Raw genomic sequence first — 20,967 nt, 5'->3', positions numbered from 1 at the left:
GGAAATGCCCAGCACCTGAGGCACCCTCTCTGCTGTTACCATCACAAGGCTGGGGGTTGAGGTGTGTGTCAGACCCCACTGGGCACTCACAGTGACTGAAGCACTGGTTTCTTGACTGCACAACTGAAGAGAGTGAAGGACATGTCCTAACACTGAGGAAACACCCAGGAGTCTGGAAGAACTGAGGCTGCTGTCTGTGACCCCTGTGTGTCCCAGGACTGAGGAATCCTCTCCAAGCCTGAAAAGCTCATCTGCCTCAAGTGGGTGAGGAAGCAGGCTGCACACAGCCCAGGCAGAACATGATACAATCTAACCTGAGAAGAACAAGACACCCATGGAAATCAGGGACATGCTAACCTGCATCCAGCTACAAATTCCTCCAGCACCTCTTGGAGCCGCTCTTCAGCTTTAGTTTTTGGCCTTCTCATGAGCTTCTCCACATCTTCCAGCCCCTGCTCCTGTGGGAAAGCACAATGTTCAGGGAGCTCCAGCCTGGCCACAGGGTCAGAGCAGGACATTGCAAGGATGCATTTGCCATAAATGGATTGTGCCCTTCTGTGGAGCTGGGAAAGGTGAGGGTGCTGCAGCACAGCACTGTGCCACCAGGTACTCCCTAGAGCCTGGGGACAACCTTCCCGCTGGCTGTCACACCACCTTGTGTCCTTGAGCAACCACTGCAACGCTCTGCTTTTGGATTTCTAAGCACAAAAGCGAAAGGCAAGGCCCTGGGAAGAGGCTGCCCAGCCTTGACAGCCCAAGGCTGAGCATCTGCCTGCAGCAGCATCTCCCCAGGGCACACACAGCTCACGTCCAGGAGCAGAGGAGGTTTTTGTCCTACACACCTCTGGGAAACAGCACCAGGCTGCAGCACAGCAGGGACAATGGCTCTGCACTCACTGCCTTGCCCCACATGGCTAAAGCACAGGTGGGACATGGAGAGAGACATGGACTTGCATGGGAGGTGATGATATTTAAGGCAAACGTTTCACTGAGCAAACAGCACGTGCTGCAGGGAGGGACAGACACCCTGAACGTGTTACCAGGCGCTCTGCCAGCTTGACAATCCAGTTGGAAATGTAGAGTCTCCAAGTGTGATCCTCCCAGTAGCTCCACACATACACACAGGGTTTCTCATGCACCATGGGCAGGCAGCTGTATGACCTAAGGGCAGCAGGCACAGGAGGTTAGGGCTGCTGTTTGCAGAAAGCAAACATGTCACACCAGGGTGCTCACACCCCCAGCACAGGGAGCAGCACCTGTGCTCCAGCCTCTTCACAGAGGACTGGGTGCTTTGAGCCCCATACCAGGACACTTTGGGGCCTGTAGAGATAATGAGCAAAGGCAGCAGCAAGGCCATGGCAAGCTGCAGGGGTGTGAAGAGCAGAAACACCTGCATAGCCCTCACATTGTCAAGCAGGCCTCTAACAACATCTGGAACAACTAATGGGGGAAGCTGAGGCAGGACCAGGGCAGGTGGGAGAGAAGGATGAAGAAGACTCACCTGTCATATTCCATGGGCTCTGGTTGCTGGCACTTTGTCACCGACTTGTTCACTGCTGCTGAAGCTGGGGTCAGGACATCAACATCCAGCTGACCATCTGAACCAGGGTCCAGCAAAGGCTGCTTTTCTTCTCTCACTTCTCCCTTTTCCACTTTTCTCCACACTTTGGTCGCAGCCTCTTCAGCTTTGCCATAGTTTCCTTGAAGTTAAGCATCAAACAGTAAGCAGGTAAGTGGGGTCACTGCTAAACCAGCTTGAAAATTCACAGTGCAATCATCCTGCCAAGAGAAGCACAGGGGCATGCACTATTTTTTGAACCCAGCAGTTCAGTAGCACCCAACCATCACAGCATCACACAACAACCAGGGGGTCAGAGAGGCAGCTGGGCAATTGCTTGTGTATGCTTTCAGGTCCACCAGCTCCACCAAGTGCCTGCTAACTGCCACCTACACCCCTACACTGGGGCCAGGAAGACTTGTCAGCATCAAGCATCTTCACCTATCCAGCTTAGCAGCTGTGGGCTTGGACCTGCTCTCCTACCACAGTTTCCAAATCACCCCTTGTCAGAGCCCCTCAGCACTGCATGGCCAACCCTAGTTGGGTTTCCCTTCCCCTGCTTCCCTTTATTTCTCCCAATCCCTTCTTCCTTGTCTCATCCCTGGAGAGCTTGAACCACTCTCCTCCCAACAGGCAGTTCAGACAAATACTGCAGGTCTCCAATCCCATGGGACAGCATCCAGATTTCTGAGGTCACTAAAGCACCGTGGACACTCACAGACTCACCCCCCACCCCTCCTGAGTTCCTGTTTCAGAGGCATGAGCTGTGAAAAGGGCTGTCACAGTGCTGACTCGGGCTGTCAGAAGGAAAGCTACACTGTTCCCACAGTTTCTAGACACAGGGCTCCAGGAAATACCCACCTATAGAAACTTCAAAGCTGACAGGCTTGGAACAGAGAGAGGAGTCCATCATAGTGGCTTCAAAGAAAGCAGCGAAGAGAAGGAATTCCTCCTTCCTCCCCAATGCACTCTGAGCAAGGAGACAGAAATCAGCCCCAGAGCCTCAGCAGACATTCACAGAGCACCAGGGCATGGCTGATGCCTGCATGAAGCCACCACAGAGATTCGTAAGCTAAGGGACAGCTACTGTACCAACACAGTTCCTCCTTGCCTGTCTTTTCCAGGCCAAATAGAGCCCAGAGCCAGCTAACAACTCCCTGGCTCAGGGGAGAAAACATACCTGCTCCAAGGCAGGTTTGCCATGGGAATAGCACCCAGGCAAGAGTCCTCCCTATGCCAGGCAGGCAGCACATGAGGGGATGCTCCAGCCTTACTGTAAGAGGCAGTTCTGGGGCTGTGGCCTCGGCCCTTGCAAAAGATCAGACAGCCCTGGGTGGCTCAGCAATGGGCAGGCTGGGTTTGCTCCAGCACTGCTACAGCACCAAGTGATCCCACTGCTTCCTCCCTGGGAAGCCTGTGCTGGTATGGGTCAGCACACTGGCATGGCAGGACTCACCCTGGGGAGCGGGTGAAGCTCTTCCACCTCCACGATGACCTCCCCAGGCTGCTCAGCCTCCGGAGAGTCCCCAGCCTCCTCTTCTCCCTGCAGCTGGTTCAGTTCCTTGGCTTTCTCCTTGGATTTCTTACTTTTCTTCTTCAGCTTCAGTTTGCTTAGGGCACCTTTTGCCTTGTCCCCAAGCTTTCTCTCTGTCACACTGGGGCTGCTGAAGATTTCCACCGCGATGGCCATGAGGATGCGCCCGCGGTACCAGGTCCCCTCGCCCACGCCCTCGTTAAGGTCTTTGTGGATGTCCCGCAGGGTGGAGTTCTGGGGGGAGCCATACAGGTTCACCCAGGCTGGGCCAAACGTGGGGTTAAAGCCTGCAGTGACAGGGACAGGGTCTGAGCACACCCCAGGGTACTGCTGCAGAGAGACCTTTCCCCAGGAAGAAGCCCCAGGGCAGAAGGATGGGAGTGTGCTTTGGCCACTCCTGCTTCCCTCCTCCAGGAGACCACCCTGGCAGGGGCAGCTGTGCCTGGCCTCACCATTCCTGCCAGGGTCTGAGATCTGCTGCAGGTCAATGTAGTGTGTAGCAATGGCCACATCACCAACGTTGGCATCATCCAGCACCTGGACTTTTATCTTCCTGGCCAGAGGTGGGAACATCTCGATGAAGCTGATCTGCTCGTTCCACTCAGGCTCAGTGGTGTTGGTCTCCACTGATGTTTCCCCCTGGGAAGGAGAAAGCCTGTAAGCCATGCATCCCACCCAGCACCCAGAGCAAGGGATGCCTCCAAGCCTCCCTGGGAATGGCATGTTCTCCCATTCCACCTGCAGACCGTGCTGGGCAGGCTCTGGAGGTGGAAATATCCCTGCTCCTGCCCCGTCCCCATCCCAACTCTCTGTGCTTTACAAAGGGGAAGCTGTTCCACTGCCCTGGCTGCACCCTTCACAGCCAAGGCAAACACTGAAAGCAAGTGGGCAGCACCAGGAGCCCTAGAGGTGTCACAGGGTCCTCTGGGAGCACCCAACAGCACACCAGGCTACCCAGGAACTGACTGTCATCTCAGTGGATATCACAGGAACAGAAACCCCAGCCCTGAATGCAAGAAAAGGGCCATTAGCTCTGTAAACTCTCCCAAGAGTGTCACAGGCTGAGTCCAGTTTGCCACAGAAAACTGCTGCTGCAGGGTGTCCATGACAGGGTAGGAAATCTCTGCCTGCACAGCCAGCAGCTCAGCCAGTGGCTGTGCTCAGGGCTGGGGCTGTTCTCTGTTCAGCCTTCTTCAGAGACAAAAGTCCCATAAAAGTCTTCTCATCCAGACACCACACATCCACAGCTCAGGCCACTGCCAAAGACAGCATTACTTGGTCTCTCCCAGCCTGTCTCCAGTGGGATTGCTGTCCCCCACGGAGGATCCTGGCAGCATCAGGCCAGCACATGCTGCCACATAACCAGGGCAGGATCAGCTTGACCCACACAGATGCCACCAGCAGACTCACCTGCTGCCCACAGAACAAGACCTGCACATATGGGTCAATAAAGACCTTTTTCTCCCCTATGATTTTGGAGAAACCACCCATGATGCCCTCACTCAGGCTGGGCAGACCCTCGGCACGATACAGCTTGATGCAGACCCTGGCCCAGGGTCTCTCTGCAGGGACTTTCTTAGGCAGCAGGAGGTTCCTGAAAGACAAAGTCATGTATTCATGGTCTGACTCTCTCCTAGAGCCCAGGAAACACCATGCTGGGAAATGCCCTGACTGGCAGGAGGTTTGGATCCTGCCCAACCACGGGCCTCTCTCCCTGAGTTTTTCCCCATCAGAAGAGGGAAAAATGGGGGAAAAGAAGTAGTGCAAAGAGAGACATGACTCTTTCCCCCAGGGCCATGCAATATGGCACCACACTTACCTTTCAATGTCCTCATCCTGGCTGCTGGAAGAGGTGGGAGGGGAGCCCACCACTTCCCCACGTGCAGTCACAGCGATGCTGCACTTCACAAAGCCTTTCACGCCTGCCTGGGTGTCCATAGGGTCACTGATAACAGCCCACTTCTGGAAAAACCTGTGATCTGAGAGGGAAGGGAAGGAGTTCCCTGTGGAGAGCCCAGGTTACCATTTCACATCCCAACCACACCTGCACAGATTGCCCTGACGCTGCCTCTGAAGGTGCAGAAGGTGCCTCCAGCCCTCAGCCAGCCAGGAGGCGAAGCGAGTGCTGGTCCTCATGAGAACAAAGTGCTTTAAAGACAAGGCCCTCACCAGACCCAGCAGAACACGAAGGAAACCCCAGTTTCAGACACAGCTGGGGTCAGGGAGCAGCAGGCAGTCCTACCTGGCTGGCTGTACACTGTCACAATATCCATCTTGAATGTTCCTATGCACGTTGCCAGGAATGGGATCTTCTTTGAGTGAAAAACCTGCAGCCAGCAGAAAGCCCCCTGAACACCAGGAGAGGTGGCTACACATCCAGGTATCCCCTGAGCACAGGACTGCTAAGAGGTGCAAGCCTCTCACACACACTGACTCCTTGGAGTGAGCCCTGGGACAAACCCATTCCTTGCCCAACCACTCCCACAGAGCCCACCAGCCCACAGCCCTCCCCCAAACCTGGGGCAAGGCAAATTCATGTGCAACCAATTCAGCTGCTTCTGCCAGCCCCAGATAAGACAAACCCTGTGGCAGACCAAGGGCAGACCTGCTTTCCCATAGGACTCCCATGTCCATATCCTCTGGGTCAAGGCAGAGCCATGCTCCCACCCAGCTAGTGTCTCTCCAAAACCTGAGCCTTGCTCAGTGCTTGTTGTACCCACACCAGAAGATGACACATGCAGCCTTTCACAGGGAAAGTGCTGGAGATTGTGCATCAGAGGAGGTGCTGGCTGGGTTTAGCATTCTCCAGAAAAGCCCCATGTCTTGGAGAAGCCCCTGCACTTTGGTCCAGGGAATTTTTGAAGACTGCTCTTTGCCTGCCTGGGCTTTTCTACCAGCACAAATCACTGCTGAGCTCCTCCCACACCAATCATTCGCCTCCACAACCTGCTGGATGAGGCTCCAGGGTAAGGAGCAGCAGGGAATCACCCCCAAAACAGCAGGGCACCAAGGCAAGAAACTGCCTCAGAGGCACCACTCCAGTCACCAAGGTGCAGAGAAACCTGACAGGGAAGTGATGAGAAGGCAGCACAGCCCTGCCCATCTGCCTGGGTCTCTGCCCCACTGTGCCACAGGAGGGTAGATGTCCCTGGCTGTAAAACCTGCTTGGTACTGGTGCCCTTGCTTTGCCCATCATGCACAGCAGACGTGCAGAAGTGCTGGGTTGTGCCAGCTGCTGCTGAAGGATGGAGAGGAGGACACACTCACCGAGATCTCGATGAGTCTGTGGAACAGAACCTCCCTTGGCTCGTGGAACTCAAACAGAAAAAACTGAAGGAGAAGAGCAAAACTGAGAGAGAAGCAGAGACCCCCACCCCAGCCCCAGGGCAGCTCCACCTCCAGCATCCTCCACAAGGATGATCCCAGTCACCGGGGCACCGGCAAGGCAAGGGCAGAGCCCCTGTCCACCTCACATACTTCATTGTAGAAGGGGCAGTTTGTTGACTTCTGTGTCGCCGTGTGTCTCTTCTCCTCTCCAACCTTGACTACCACAAAGGGGTTAATGTTCACACCCACCAGCTTCTGTGCTTCAATGATATTAATCCCAACCTGAGAAAATACGATGGAAAACCCTCAGCTCAGCACTACCCTCATTCCCAGCTCTATCTTGGGCTTATTTTAGCAATACCAGGATGCAAACAGGCAGGACCCTCTTTCTGCAGGGCTGGGTGCTTGAGGCAGACAAAAACATGGCTACTGGAACCTGCTACAGCCAAGAAACCCCAAAATGGCATTTGAAATGTTTCTGTTTCCAACAAGCAAGGACAGGAAATGTCAAAGCCCCATCATGTTTGACAAGAGCAGCCTCCCCAGCTGCACTCTTCCCTCAGCAGTGCTGTTCCTGATCCCAAGGGGATGCAAACCCACTTCTCTCACATGGTGGGGCTCATAGAGCATCTTGGAGAAGATACTCTTTGTACCTTCTGTAAATGCTGCTTTTTGAATCCTACTGAGATGGAAAAGATCAGAGAAACCAGAATGTGATTGTCCCACTTGCCATGAGTGGTTATGGGTCTAAGACATGGGGGAAATGTTCAAGTAACTTGGTAGTTGTTAAGGTGAAGAACAGCAGCTTCAAGAAAAGAAAGACAGGAAATCTCACCCCTCACAAAACCAGCCTGCTTGGTGGTGAGGATCCAGTCCCAAAGGCTGAGCAGATAATGGATGGAAGGCAGCCCTGAGAAGGACCAAAGTGATGAGAAGCTCAACCTGACCTGGCAATGAGACTGGCAGCCCAGCCAGTGCCCTGTGCCCTGGGCTGCACGCCCAGCAGGGCTGGGAAAGGGGGATCCTGCCCCTCTGCTCTGGGACACAGACCCCCCGGCAGCGCTGCCTCCAGCTCGGGGGTCCCCAGGACAAGGGGGACATGGAGCTGTGGGAGCCAGTGCCCAGCAGCCATGGAGATGATGGGAGGGCTGGAGCCCCTCTGCTCTGGAGCCAGGCTGGGAGAGCTGGGCTGGCTCAGCCCAGAGGAGAGAAGGCTGCTCCTGGGGAGAGCTCCCAGCCCCTTCCCGGCCCTCGAGGGGCTCCAGGAGAGCTGGAGAGGGGCTGGTGCCCAGGGCAGGGAGGGCCAGGCCCAGGGGAACGGCCTTCAGCTGCAGGAGGGGGATGGAGAGGGGCTGGGAGGCAGAAATCCTTCCTGGGGAGGGGGGAGGCCCTGGCACAGGGTGCCCAGAGAAGCTGGGGCTGCCCCGGGATCCCTGGCAGGGTTCAGGGCCAGGTTGGATGGGGCTTGGGGCACCCTGGGCTGGGGGGGTGTCCCTGCCCCTGGCAGGGGTGACACCAGAAGGCCTTAGAGGGCCCTTCCCACCCAAACCAGCCTGGGATTCTGTGCAAAGCAGCAGACTCAAGCATGAACTTGCATTTACTTAGAACCAGGAAAGGATTTCAATTCACAGCCAGGCTGGGAGATCTGCCCTAAAATCTGCAGGGCAAATGATGGGAGTGACCTCCAGTTCCAAACTTCACAATGGTTTCAAAGAAACCTGATGTCACAGCATCAGCCAGAGCCACAGCTTCCTGCCAGCCCCCTGGCACCTCTGAGAAAGTCCCTGCAGCAGCACCCCACTCCCAGCCCTGTCCCACAGATGTCCCTGGGGCCCAGTTAAGGCCCTGGGGAAGCTGGCAGGCACCAGCACTGCCCAGGTGCTCTCCAAAGCTTTGCTAGGCAGTATTGTGCAGTAGCACGTGTGGCTGGCAGGGTGACAGCCTTCTCCAGGCTGATCCACCTCCATGGACACAGCTCATTCAGGGAACCTCACACCCTGCCCAGAAGCACGGAGGTGTCTTCATGCTAGAGGCCTCGCTGGGATCTGTAGCAACTAGAGAAGTCCAGGCCAGCAGCAAAATAGTGAGGGGCCAGCTGTGGGGCCAGAGGCAGCTGCAGGGATGTGCACCCAATGCTGCAGTACCTGGAAGCTCTGTGGGGTCGGGGTGGCAAACAGGTCCTGCACACAGCAAAGTCTGGAGCGGCTGCACAGAGAAAAAAACCCAAGTGAGATGGATCTGAGCAAGCCCCCACCAAGGGAAACAACAGAAACCTTGGCAAATAATGGCTTCTTGCCCTGGGAACAAGCAAATTCCAAGCAGTCCCTGCTTGGGGCCACTGGAGGTTGAAGGTTTCTGACACTCTACAGAAGCAGAGCACCAGGAGATGCAGGATTGCCCCAGAATCACACCACGAGCTGGCATTTTCCACCCCAGGGCCCAAGAAGGGGCAAGAGAGAAGAGCACACCATGGATACCTCTTCACAGGGCTGAAGACAATGCCTGAGACCTCCACCTCTGACACATCACAGAAATCTTCTTCCTCCTCTTCCTCCTCAGCCTCCAGGCCTTTGGCCAGCTTCCTGCCCAGCGCAGTGGCCCTCCTGTCCAGTTCTCTTGCTCTCAGCCCCTCGGCTGCCCTGCAAACCCGCCCGCCACCGCGTCACACGCGGCACCACCAGCCCTGCCAGGCGGGTTGTGCACCCCCCTGCAGCCGGGACAGTGAGTTGATGCACTCAAGGGGGGCTACTTACTCCAGCTCCTCAAATCCAGGATTGTGGATTATTAACTCTGAGCTGCAAGAAGAACAGAGGCTTTGCTGGAAAAACAAGCGTGTGGCAGCTGCTCCCCGAGGTAGGAGTGCCCCAGCCACGCTCCTGCTGGGCTCCCAGCAGGGACAGGACTGTTCTCCCAAGCGACGCTTTCCCGCTGTCCGACCTGCCACCCTGCTGCTTTTGCCTCTGGCACACCAGGAGTGACACTCCCCAGACCTTGCCTGTCATTCTGTCCACCCAGAGAGCTGCATCTCCTGTCCACCCACCCAGGACAGGGTGCCTGGGGGTCACAGAATCACAGAATTGTAGGGGTTGGAAGGGACCTCCAGAGCTCATCGGGTCCAACCCACCCTGCCAAAGCAGCTCCCCAGCTCATTTGCACAGACAGACATCCAGACAGGGCTGGAATCTCTCCAGAGAAGGAGACTCCACACCCCCTGGGCAGCCTGTCCCAGGGCTCCCTCACCCTCACCAGGTAAAAGTTCTTCCCCATGCTGGTGTGGAACTCCCTGTGCTCCAACTCACAGCCATTGCCCCTTGTCCTGTCCCCACAGACACTGAAAAGCGGCTGCCCATTTCCCCTGCATCCCATACTTAAGATATTTATAAACATAAATAAGGTGTCCCCCCCCTTAGACTTCTTTTCTCCAGGCTGAACAGCCCCAGCTCACTCAGCCTTTCCTCACAGGGGAGATGCTCCAGGCCCTACAGTCAAAGCAGTTCCTACAGTCAAAAGCTACACTCTCTGCAACTTTGCAACCAGAGTGTCCCATCACTAGGAAGGCTGCAGGAACGCTCTTGAGTCTGAAAGAACTCCCAGGGGGCAGTGGTTAGCTGCAGTCATCGGGTCCTTGTGAAGACAAGGTATTTTTCTCTCCAAGAGCCCTGCTCACTTATTGCTGCTGTAGAGCTGAGATGTATCAGCCTGGCTGGAGGTGGACAGTAAACAAGGCTGAATTGCATCCCCAAGGCGGCCACTGGCAGAGGCAGCTGTACATGCTGTCTGGATTTTGCTTCTCCCAGGATTTCAGTACCTGTCTCTCATCTGACAGACAAAGTCATCTTCAACCCAGGTCCCAGCTGAGCCATCTGGAGGCTGGTAGCGCAAATCCAACTCAATGTAGATCTACAAAGAGAGAATGAAACTGCTTGAGAGGTGAGCAGCCCCAAACAACTGCAGAACTACCACAGGGCAGGGGAAATGCAGGGTGGAAGAAAAATGAAGTGAGATCCGGGTGGAGAGAAGGGCAAAGGGTGTCACAACCCCACAAGAAGTCTATTTACACTGGACTCTCCCTGTCTGCCCCCACCAAGAAGGCAGAGTTGAGCAAACTCCCTTCCCTACAGCATCCCAAACTCCAGGTTTCTCTGAATAAAAGCTGGCTCAATTTTTCCAAATGTAAAATGCACCAGAGAGCAGCCCCTGTATGGAATAACTGCTGGAGGTGACTCAGAACTTCTATTCACTCTTTACAAAAAGAACAGCGTTGAAGAACCTTCCCAGAGGAAGCATGGCTGACACACAAGGAATCCTGTCCCCAGAAGTTCCATGAGCAGGTCTCAGGGGCAGCACATGAAGCCTCTATGGAGTAGAGTGGAGGGGACAGCACAGCCAAGCTAGTGGAGCCAGGTAGTACCACAGGTATCAGGTGGACAGACTGCTAAGAGCAACACCGAGCCAGCAGTTCTTCATTGTCTGTCAAAGTTGTGTCCTGTGGGTGAACTTTGCTCATTATTATCCTATTATAATATAAAAACACACCTCCACCCCAAAATCTACACACCTCCAACCCGTGACTGCCCCTCACTAAGCACGTGCTCCACATTCCTGCTGGCCTGTGCCTCCCAACGTGGCACAAGGAAAACCCACACCAAGCAGGACACAAGTGTGCAGGACCAGAGTCACTCAAGATCCACCTGGTAGCTGAGAACAGTATTAAAAAAGTGGCCTGAGAACAGAGGGACATTAAGGAAGATGCATTGGGTTGGACCTTCCAACCCCTACCTGTGATACCACCACAAGTCACAAACCACTGCTGGCTTCTGGGGCCAGCACACAGGCTCAGCCTCCAGCACCCCTGACAGCTGAGGACCAGCTGGAACACAAGGGGGTATATTTTCTGCCAAATTCTTTTACCCATTGTGGTGGTTTGCCCCTGGCTGGAGTTATTGCTTCAAAACTTGAGCTCTCCAACAGCTTCATTGTCTCAGTTTCCAGTGTCCCCCTCCCCACCAGAACCCAGCCATGCAAAACTATGACACCCATTGAACATGACAGAAAATTGATGAAGTCAGTGAGATTGCTAAAATGATGACTATGGCCCTTCCCAGGCTGCAGAGGAGTGGGCTCAGAAGGTTGGGAAGGATGAAGAGAGTCACAAAGCACATCAAGCAGTGTCAGAAAGGCAGAGTGAGAAGTGGTAAAGGTGTTGCCTTGCACCCATTTAATGCAACAACCAGAGACCCATTTTGGAGCACTTTGACAAGGAAAGGAGGGAGGGCCCTGCAGCAGAACAAACTAACATGCAGGGCCCTGGTGCAGTCTCTCTGGGAGGTGTGAGACAGCTGGCAGAGCATCCCCAGCATCCTGCCTGTGTCCCTGCCCAGCTTCCTGTGAAAATAAATTCCATCCCAGCCAAAAAACAGGATGTTATCCACCCCTTATTCCATCCCATCCACATCATGCCCCTTTATCACCACCACCTTCCTTGTCTTTGATATATATACATCAAAATATCCATACTGTGTATATACACACACAGAGGGATCATTCCCTTAGTCCATAGGCCATGCCCCTAAAATGTCTGTGGAGTTAATTTAGTCCATGACTGTGGGCTCCATGTGTCACAACCCTCTCTTAGGGCAGGAGCAATGCTGTGTGCTGTTGGATTGCTGTCTGCTGCAGCTGGGGCTCACAGCTGGCCTTGCCCCTGGTCTGCATGGTGAAGAAGTTGGTTTCAAGGAAGCAGGTGCTGAACTCAGCTCTAGTTCCACCATCACAGCACTTCTTTGGTTTCAGCAAAGTTCAGCCCTCATTAATTTGGGTGATTCTTATGGTAACACCACTGATGCAGCATATGGCAAGTGCAGTAATGATGACATACAACTGCAGGGTTAACACCATACAATTTATTGGCTACTCTCACCCAAAATCAAATCTTTGCCTTCTGGACAGTCCCTGATCTCTTCCAGAATTCCTGGCACTGGGGGTGATCAGGGTTTCCTATCTGAGCCCTCTGTGGGATCACTGTGACCCACCTTCTCCATACAGCATCAGTGGCACAATGTGTAGAGGGGACCCTCCCTTCCAACATCCAGCCCAGCACCGGCAGTCGGGGTGCCAGGGGGAGCTGGGCTTCAGTCCCAGTCACCTCCAACCCCCTTCACATGCTGACAGTGTTTCCTTTTCTGCTGGTGTGTAACGGGTCTTGGATCCTCTGTAGCCCTGACTCCAGACCCCAGCAGTCAGCCTCCAGTCTCCTGGTGCTGTCTGCCAGAGACTCCAGGCAGGGCCATTCTCCCCAGCCATGGTGCACAGCACATTCTCTACCCCTGTCCCTGTGCAGACAGGCCCAAGGGCCACTGCATGGACTGTCTCCTGTTTGAGCTGTTCAAAGGCCAGGGCCCCACTGGAAATCATTCTTCTGGGTTACATGGTAGAGAGGGCTGACAATGAGACTGTAGTTTGGGATATACATCTTCCAAACCCCACAATGCATAAGAAAGCTTGTGTTTCCTTTATGTTGGTCAGTGCAGACATGGCCACTGTATTGCTGATCTGGCAATGTCCATCCTGCCATTTTACCCCTCAAAGCTGGATCTCCAGTGCAGGTCCCTAGACCACGCTTCATTTTAGGGTAAAACAGCTTTCAGAATGGTTTGGACTATTCCTTTTCTCAAAAACTTCCTCTGCTGTGCTGCCCATGCACTGACATCATCCATGTCCTGCAGGTGCTACGCAGCTTCACCCTGTCCCAGCGCAGCGTGGACAATCCATGGCCGATGGTGGGGCTGTGTTCCCACCCCTGGGGCACTCAGTTCCGGGTGTACTGGCTGCCCCTCCAACTGACAGCAAACTGTGGCCTGCACTCTGCTGCCAGAGTGCTTTAGAAACACACAGGAGCAATATCCACTGTAACATACCACTTGGGTGCTGGACTCTGGTTCACATGTAGTATGCTGGGCACAGCAGCAGTCAGGGGTGCTGTGACCTCATTTAGGCCACTACAGTCTACTGTCAACCTCACCTCTCCATTGGGAGTTCCATACTGGCCATGTGGGATTGTTAAAGGGTGAGCAGGTTCTGCTGGTCACTCCCTGACTCTCCAGTTGACAGATCAGCTCATGGGTGGGAATCAGGGAGTCTGCTGGTGCGATATTGCTGCTGGTGTGCTGCCAGGGCAGCAACTGGCACCTCTTGCTCTTCAACCCTCAGCAACCCCGTAGCACAAGGTCCTCTGAGAGACCAGGCCAAGTAGACAACAGTTCAATTTCCTCCATCTCCAAGGCATCTATTCCAAAATCCCACCAATACCCTTTTGGGTCCTTAAAACACCATCTCCAGAGACAGTCTGTGCTCAAAACACACAGAGCCTCTGGGCCAGGCACAAAGGGGTGTTTTTTCCAGTCCTTCCCAGTTAGGCTCACCTCAGCCTCCAGCAGAGTCAACTGTTGGGATCCCCCTCTCCCTCCAGAAATACCAATGGGTTCTGCCTTTCCATGGCTCAATAGCAACACTGTGCACCATTGTTGAGGGACATTAGTTGTTTAACATAAATAAGTTTTAATTAGAATAAATTACTCAGGGTTATAGTGGGTCCTGCTTTGTGCTGTTTGCTGAGCTCTGCTTAGCCAGAGCAGCTGGATTCACTGAAACCTTTAGGCTGCAATAGAGTTCTTTTTCCTTAGCAGTTTCCCTGGTAGCTGGTACACCACTGTGTTTGGTCTTTTAGAAAGGGAAAGGATTTTGGTATCACACTGATATTTAAATAGTCTGTTTCCCAAGCCTGGGACTCTGCAATTCTCCCTGTTCTGCCAGCAAGGGCAGGTGCACAAGGAGTTTAACCAGAAGATAAGGAGGCTCCAACCCTTGGTTGAAATGGAAAATTAACAAGATAAGGCCTGTCTGGACCTGGAAGAAGAATCCAGCTGGATGTTACAAGACTCCAGATCAAAAATCTTCACTGGACTGAAAGACACACGGACAGTGTGTGAGGGGTGGGTGCCTGGGTCCCAGGGCTATAATTACCCAGTAATTGCTTTATCCTTTGCAACTCTTTGGGGGCTCCCAGCCCAGGCTGTTCTGGCTGCTGCACCTTTCAATTAGATGAATTGTTTTATCTAATCTGACACCTGAGACTCTGCTGTGGGAAGCCTAGGGTGGAGCCTGAAGGAGGAGGAAGCACTTCCAAGAACAGGTGTGTGTGTGCACATGAGTGACACCAGGAACAGAGTGTGAAGTATCAGGCAGCAGCTCCTCTACCACCACCAGAGCCTGGTACTCCTGAGGGTCTGACATGCCAGGCCATGGGATCCACAGAGACCAACACACCTGGTTGTCCCTCTCCTCCACCTGGCTGGAGGCAGGGCCCCTCTCATCCTGCCCACCAGATTCATTATTCACTTCAAGAGGGTCCTAGGGAGGACCAGGCTTTCTGTTCTAACTGCTCCCTGGAGACTGAAGTGGTATTTTCACCGGGAAAATCCCCTTTTGTGACTGTATTTGGTAGAGGCAGGCCAGGACCCAGCATGGCACAGTCAGTTTTGCCTCCTCAGAATCACCACAGCATTTCCCTTTCAAACATTCTGTCACTTTCTATCAGGGTCCTGGCATTGTTTGGCAATGAAGTTCCAAACAATTGGGAGGGAGAAGTTCTTTGCCCATGTTCTCCCACATGCCATGACCCCAGGACTATCTGACCTCTGGACAGATCTCTGCATAGCATTAAAACAATTTCTTGTAACTCTAAACAAGACTTGAAAGACATTGAGGAGACACAGCAATAAGAACATGCTTGGCTTGAACATCCCTAAGAAGCTGCTGTAACCAGCCTGAAGGGAAAAGGGGAGGTGAAAGAGTGGGAGAAAGTATCCCCCTGCCCCACTTTCCCCACAGATTGGATGTGATTATCAACCAGCTCTGAGATATGCTGTCCAAGGCACATGCAATACCACATGCAAACACCAGCTTGACCTGGTGACCAGGTTACACAGCACAGCATCAACACAAACAGCACCACAGGGCACAGCAACTACAGGTTTACACACCACAGCCCCAGGGACAAACAAACCACCACTGTGACCAGCAAATCTAGAGCCAAAAGAACAACCTCCTCTGGTCAGGCCTGTCATTACCATGGCATGAGCTTCATGCCCCAAGTGGGACACCAAAAGGGACTGTCATGGTTTAGCCAGCAGCTGAGGACCACGTGCTGCCTGCTCACCCCTCCCCTGGCAGGACAGGAGGAGAATCAGAAGCTTCTGGGGTAAGGACAGTGCTCTGGGACAGAACAGGAAAATAACACCATGTTAAAAAGACCATACAAAGCAGGGACACACAGAGCACTGTGCCCACCTCCCTGGGGCTGGGGCCCAGCCAGTCCCCAAGCAGCCAGTGCCCCTCTGTACATCCTCTCACAGGGCACAGAATACCCCCTTGGCTACCTTGGGTGGGCTGTCCTGGCTGTGTCCCCTCCAGCTTCTCATGAAAATTGTCTCTATCCTGGCTGAGAGACAGGGTGCCCAGGCATGACAGCTTGGTTTAAAACACCACAGAAGCCATAAGCACACCCAGGGTCTGCATCACAAGAGACTCAGTGACAGGGGACAGCCTGAGAAGCATGGGGCACTCTGGGTATCAGCACAGGGCTGAAAACACTTGGTCTTCAGGTGACCAGCCTGATCTCAAACCAACACACATGCACAAGAATTTCCCAGCAGAAGCCAAAACCACAGCTGTGGAGGTTGCTTCTCAGTAGGCTGAACAGGATGTACAAAGGGGACTCATAGGCCAATCCCCAGAAAACATGTTTCTGGGAGAAGTACAGCCCATGAGAGCAGCAGTCCAGTGGCTGGGAAAGGCAACAGCAAAGACTGAATGAATGCAGAAGTCTGAGATAAAGCTGGGTGAATAGCTAAGGCTCTGAAAAAAACCCTTCAAACCACCAAAGAAGTGCAAATAACCCAGGGAAGAGCAGGATCTGGAGAAGCAGGAAGGGCTTGGGTCCCACTTTGCTAAAGGAGAAGCAGCTGAAACAGCCTCCCTGCCTTGGGAACACATCTCTCCCCAGCTTAGCTGAGGGAGAGGATCTCAGGCTGCTCTTGGATGGGCATGCAGCCTTCCTATCCCTGTTGCCATCCCCCACAGCCCTTACATGGCCAAGGCTGCACAATAACTAACTGGGCACCCCTGTTGGTGTTTGGTTGGAGCAGCTCATCAGCATGAGTGCTGCTGTTAGCCCAGGGGCAAAGCCTTCAGCTGTAGAGCAGCTCAAGCCTCACAGTGCTGTAAGTGCCCCTGGCTTGGTCCCCTCTAACCACTGCCAGCACAGACTCCAGCCCAAGGGTCCCTGTCCCTTTGCTGGCACAAACATTTAAGCAGTGAGTTGTGCTGGGCTAAAAGTCATCCTGGAAATGCTATTTCCACTTGGACCTGCACCCCAATCCAGCCAGACCAGCAGTGCAGGAAGCCTGTGCCTGTGCCACACAGGCTTGTGTCTGGTGGCCACAGAGCTGAGTCCTGTGTGGCCCTGCAGGGTGAGTCAGGCTGTCTGTGGGAACAGCAAACAGGGGTGCAGCATATCACAGGGCTGTCCCTCTCCACTTCCTGGCCCTGCCTGCAGCCCTGGCACCAAGCCCTGGCTGTCCAGCACTCACTGAACCATGGAAACAGTTTGGTTTTGGGTCCCATTCACTTTCCACCAGCACAAAAGGTCCAATGAAGCCCTGACACCAGAGTAGGAGGTGAGTGGGACCCATGGTGCAGAGCAGAGGGGCAGGCAGGTTTCAGAGCTGCTCACTCTGCCCTGGACCATTTGCTAAGCTATCTGGTTAGCACTGGTGTTTAACCTAAAAGCTCACTGAGGGTCCCAAGGCACCCTGCCACCTTCAGCCTCGTCCCGTCCGCTTCCCTCTGCTTCATACCCTGCAGCAGCCTGTGCTCACACACTGCCTGGTGCAGGAAGCAGATGAAATACACCCAACATCCAAGCCTGGGGAGGTTTTACTAAGCCTCCCCCTGCTCATCCAGGCCTTTGGCAGGTCTCCAGGGCCCCCAGCCCACCTCAGGCAATTTGGATGCTCCTAGAACCACTCAATGGGTGTGAAACGGCTGCAGCCCTGCACAGAGAAGGCAAAACCACTGCAGCACTCACAGGTTAAAGCAGTAACATAGACTCCCCCTCCACCCCAATTCCACCTGGGAAGAGCTGTACCAGGTTTCCCACAAAGCTGCCCATGAAGGACTTACTCCAGTGACTCTGTGGTTCCTGTCAACAAGAGCCTCGCGCAGGATCAGCCTCCCGGATGTCATCAGGTACTGGAGGCTGAGGACAAGGGTACCAAGAAGCCTGGAACAAAACCAGAGGCTGCAGCAACACAGTCATACAGCAGCATACATCCTGGGGAGGAGAGTGCCAGGATCTCTGCTCCCCAGCTCACAGCCCCTCTGAGCTGTGCTGGAGGCAGTGAGCTGCTGCAGTGCTTCCCAGGGGCACTGGCCCTGCAGCTGACTGTGCCTCCACCCCAGTCGTGCCAAAATTGACCTACTCCAAAGGAGCTTCTCCCTGTGAAGGGCCATCTGGCTCCCTGCAAGCAGCAGGAACACATGCAGGGTGACATTCAGCTGCTCCTAAGCACAGCCTGTGTTGCTGCTGTCTGGAGCTGGTCTCCATCTCCCCATGGCAGCTCAGCCCCACGTGAAGCAGAGCTGCCTGCTGGAAACCACCACTGGAGCATTTCACTGCTCACCTGGGACCAAGGAGGAATCATTTCCCAGTCATCCCCACTCCAGCTGCAAGCTGCTTATCTCTCATATCCCCTCTCAGCTCCCCCTGCTCCAAGGCACAGAGCCTGTCTGTCTCCCACCCCTGAGGAAGGGGTCTCTCTGCTCATCCCTCCGCTCCAGCTTTTCCAGCTGGATGCTGCTGCCACAGGAAGGCTGCACATGCCCAAGTACAAAGACCACAGATTCATACAGAAGTCTAACAAATTTTTGCCCTCTGTCCTTCTACACTCCTTTTCTATTTGTTATTTACCATCCCAGTGTGCTGACCAACTGCTTCCAAGCTGTAGTGTCTGGCACTGCTGTTGCTCCACTCCCCAGCAGCAGAGGGGTGTGGATAGATGCTGCCAGTGCCAGTCCAGCCATTTCCCATTGGATTTCTCTGCTCAGTGCCATCAGGTCCTGGTGATTTGTTGCTGATTGTTTTGTCTACTTGTTCTATAGCTGTTCCTATTGACATTTCAGTCAGAGACAATTCCCCTGATCCAGCTCCCATAAGAGAAGCACACAGTGAACACTGCCACCAAGTTCAGCTACACTTTCTGCTCTAAGCTTCAAGCATTTCACCTGTGCTGTGCTTGGTTGTTTCCTCCACACCCTTGCTCACAGACTTGTGATATGAAAAGGTTTGTACTACTGGCTACCTCTAGAAAGTTGTTCCTGTTGGTTTCCCTTCAGTTCTTTCATTTGGCTCATCAGAGCTGGCACCCTTCCCTCATGGATCCCCATCTTTCATGTGCCATGGAGGGATGTGCCCCTGCTCCCTTGCTTGTCCCACCACCGTTACTCATTCTGCCACCTCTACTCAGGAGTTTCCCCAAAGTACTGTGAACTCACAGTATCATGTCTGTGCCACCCAGAAGCATTTTAAATTCTAGCTTATCCATTAAACTGTTGTCTTTCTCAAAGGTTAATCCAGACTACCACATGCTTGGGTTTTTTTTCCCACTCACTATCTTGTTGAATTGGGCCAGCACTGTCACAGCCACCAGGGAGTCAGTGCAGAGTGAGAGCAGATCCCCACTCAGCTACAAGTCCTGCCCTTGTAGGTCTACTTTTTAGGACCCTATTTTACCTTTCTCCCACCTGGGAGCCTGATCCAGATCCTTAGGTAGAATCATTGCTGGCACAACAAAATCATTCCCCTCATTTAACTTCATACACAGAGCACTGCTGCCCAGCAGAAGGACCAGCTCTATCCCTTTCTAGAACTTACATCCTGCTCACCTGCCTTCCATCAAATTTCCATTGAAGATTCTGTACTGCCACAAGCAATTTTAAAGCCCAGTACACCTCTTCCCCCACTTCCACCGGTCACCCCAACAACCGAAGGACCTACCTGTCGCTGAAAACCTTGCTGCAGTTGTAAACCTTGACAGACAGCATCTCTCCTGCCAGGAGCTTCCCGTAGTGAGGCCAGAGGAAGAGCTACAAGCAAACAGGGCAGGAGGAGGTGACCATTCCACCCCAGACACGCTTTGTTAGGTTTGGGGGCTGCTTGGTCTCTGCAAGGTGATCAAATGAGCACAACAAAAAGCTGCTGCAGTGGGACACGGCCAGGGAAGACCCTGGAGCTAAAGTCAGGGAAGGGCAGGGAGGGGAGAGCCCCTCAGGACCATGGAGCTACAGGGTGGCTGCCAGAGCCACAGCATCACCATCCCAGAAAGAGGAGGATGCTTGTGCACCCTGAGGCCCCTGGCTGGCAAGCTGTGGGGTGACACAGGGCAGGGGAGCGCCCAGAGGCACTTGGGGGGGGGGGGAAGGATCGCCCAAGGATCCTTGGGCACATCGCAAAGCTGCACCCCGAGGCTGTGATTCACTTCACCCCCAAGCTGGCCCCTGGCCACCAACCCTGCTCTCCAGTCCCCAGGCGTGGGGAGAGGAGCCAGCCCGGCACAGCTGGGCTCTCACCAGCTTTGGGGCGGCTTTACGAACCTGGGTGAGGAAGGGCGCTAGGAGGAAGGCTCCCCGGCCCTCTCCCCCTCCCCTCTCCCCCGTTACCCTCCCCAGGCATCGAGACGCTGCGAGGCCCATCGCTGCCCCGTGGAGAGGCCCCGCCGCTTTGCCCTCACCTCCCCGAACTCGGCCTCCGGACCACAGGAGATCTTTCTGGTCTTCTGGGTGAAGCCTGGGGAAGGAGAGGGGAGCCGTGAGGGGCCGGAGGGGCCGGCACGGCCCGCACCGGCCATGCCCGCCCGCCGCCGTGAGGCAGCCCCGTCCCGCCCGGGACCCACCTCGGAAGCTGAGCTGCACCTGCCGCTCGCCGCGGCCCGGCAGCCGGGAGAGGCGGCGGACGCCGACGCTGAGCGCCATGGAGCCCGCGGCGGGCAGCGCTGCCCCTTCCCGGCCCCGCTCCGCACGGCCTGACTCAGCCCCGGCCGGTCCGGCCGCCCCCTAACCCGCCCCGGGGCCCAACGGGCCCGGCGGCATCCGCCACAGGACGCGGGCTGGGGGCGGGCAGACGCGGCTGCTCCGCCCTTCCCCAGCCCGGGGGCAGAAGGCTGGCCTCGGGCAGGGGGCTGCCCGTGCGGGGAGAAGCGCTTGGCCCGGGGGGCTCCGGGAGATCCTGCCCAGCGCCCGACCCGGGGGCACCGCCGGGCAGCTCAGATGCGGGGCCGGGAGAGGCCGGGGAAAGGAAGATGCCCCGCGGAGCCATCCCACGGCCGCGCTTCAGAGCACGGCCTGGGGCCCAGGGCCGCCCGATGCCCACAGCATCCGAGTCACGGCTCCCCCAAGCAAACGGAGGGAGGGTGGGGAGGGAAGGGCAGCCGGG

The 20,967-nt window shown here is 54.9% G+C and overlaps 1 protein-coding gene across 1 annotated transcript in view; it reads right to left on the bottom strand.

Annotated features, from left to right (window-relative positions):
* The window catches only part of LOC311197736 (fer-1-like protein 4), a gene marked incomplete at both ends in the record, with an annotated part of 48,740 nt that extends 28,233 nt beyond the window's left edge, over positions 1 to 20,507 (bottom strand). Inside the window, 19 exons of the mRNA XM_084271532.1 lie at positions 358 to 458; positions 1,041 to 1,161; positions 1,502 to 1,700; positions 2,420 to 2,528; positions 3,015 to 3,379; positions 3,545 to 3,731; positions 4,503 to 4,686; positions 4,912 to 5,071; positions 5,335 to 5,419; positions 6,360 to 6,422; positions 6,570 to 6,701; positions 8,564 to 8,624; positions 8,897 to 9,058; positions 9,173 to 9,214; positions 10,228 to 10,319; positions 17,661 to 17,760; positions 19,534 to 19,622; positions 20,267 to 20,322; positions 20,429 to 20,507. Of these exons, the coding sequence (XP_084127658.1) occupies positions 358 to 458; positions 1,041 to 1,161; positions 1,502 to 1,700; positions 2,420 to 2,528; positions 3,015 to 3,379; positions 3,545 to 3,731; positions 4,503 to 4,686; positions 4,912 to 5,071; positions 5,335 to 5,419; positions 6,360 to 6,422; positions 6,570 to 6,701; positions 8,564 to 8,624; positions 8,897 to 9,058; positions 9,173 to 9,214; positions 10,228 to 10,319; positions 17,661 to 17,760; positions 19,534 to 19,622; positions 20,267 to 20,322; positions 20,429 to 20,507 (2,387 nt within the window). The remainder of the gene's footprint in view (positions 1 to 357; positions 459 to 1,040; positions 1,162 to 1,501; positions 1,701 to 2,419; positions 2,529 to 3,014; positions 3,380 to 3,544; positions 3,732 to 4,502; positions 4,687 to 4,911; positions 5,072 to 5,334; positions 5,420 to 6,359; positions 6,423 to 6,569; positions 6,702 to 8,563; positions 8,625 to 8,896; positions 9,059 to 9,172; positions 9,215 to 10,227; positions 10,320 to 17,660; positions 17,761 to 19,533; positions 19,623 to 20,266; positions 20,323 to 20,428) is intronic.
* Between the last annotated feature and the right edge of the window lie 460 nt (positions 20,508 to 20,967).

This window comes from Gallinula chloropus, assembly GCF_964237585.1.
Source record: "Gallinula chloropus genome assembly, chromosome: 16".
NCBI classification, from domain to species: Eukaryota; Metazoa; Chordata; class Aves; order Gruiformes; family Rallidae; genus Gallinula; species Gallinula chloropus.
Note: the sequence above shows the minus strand (reverse complement) of the source record. Positions and strands in the feature narration are given on the sequence as shown.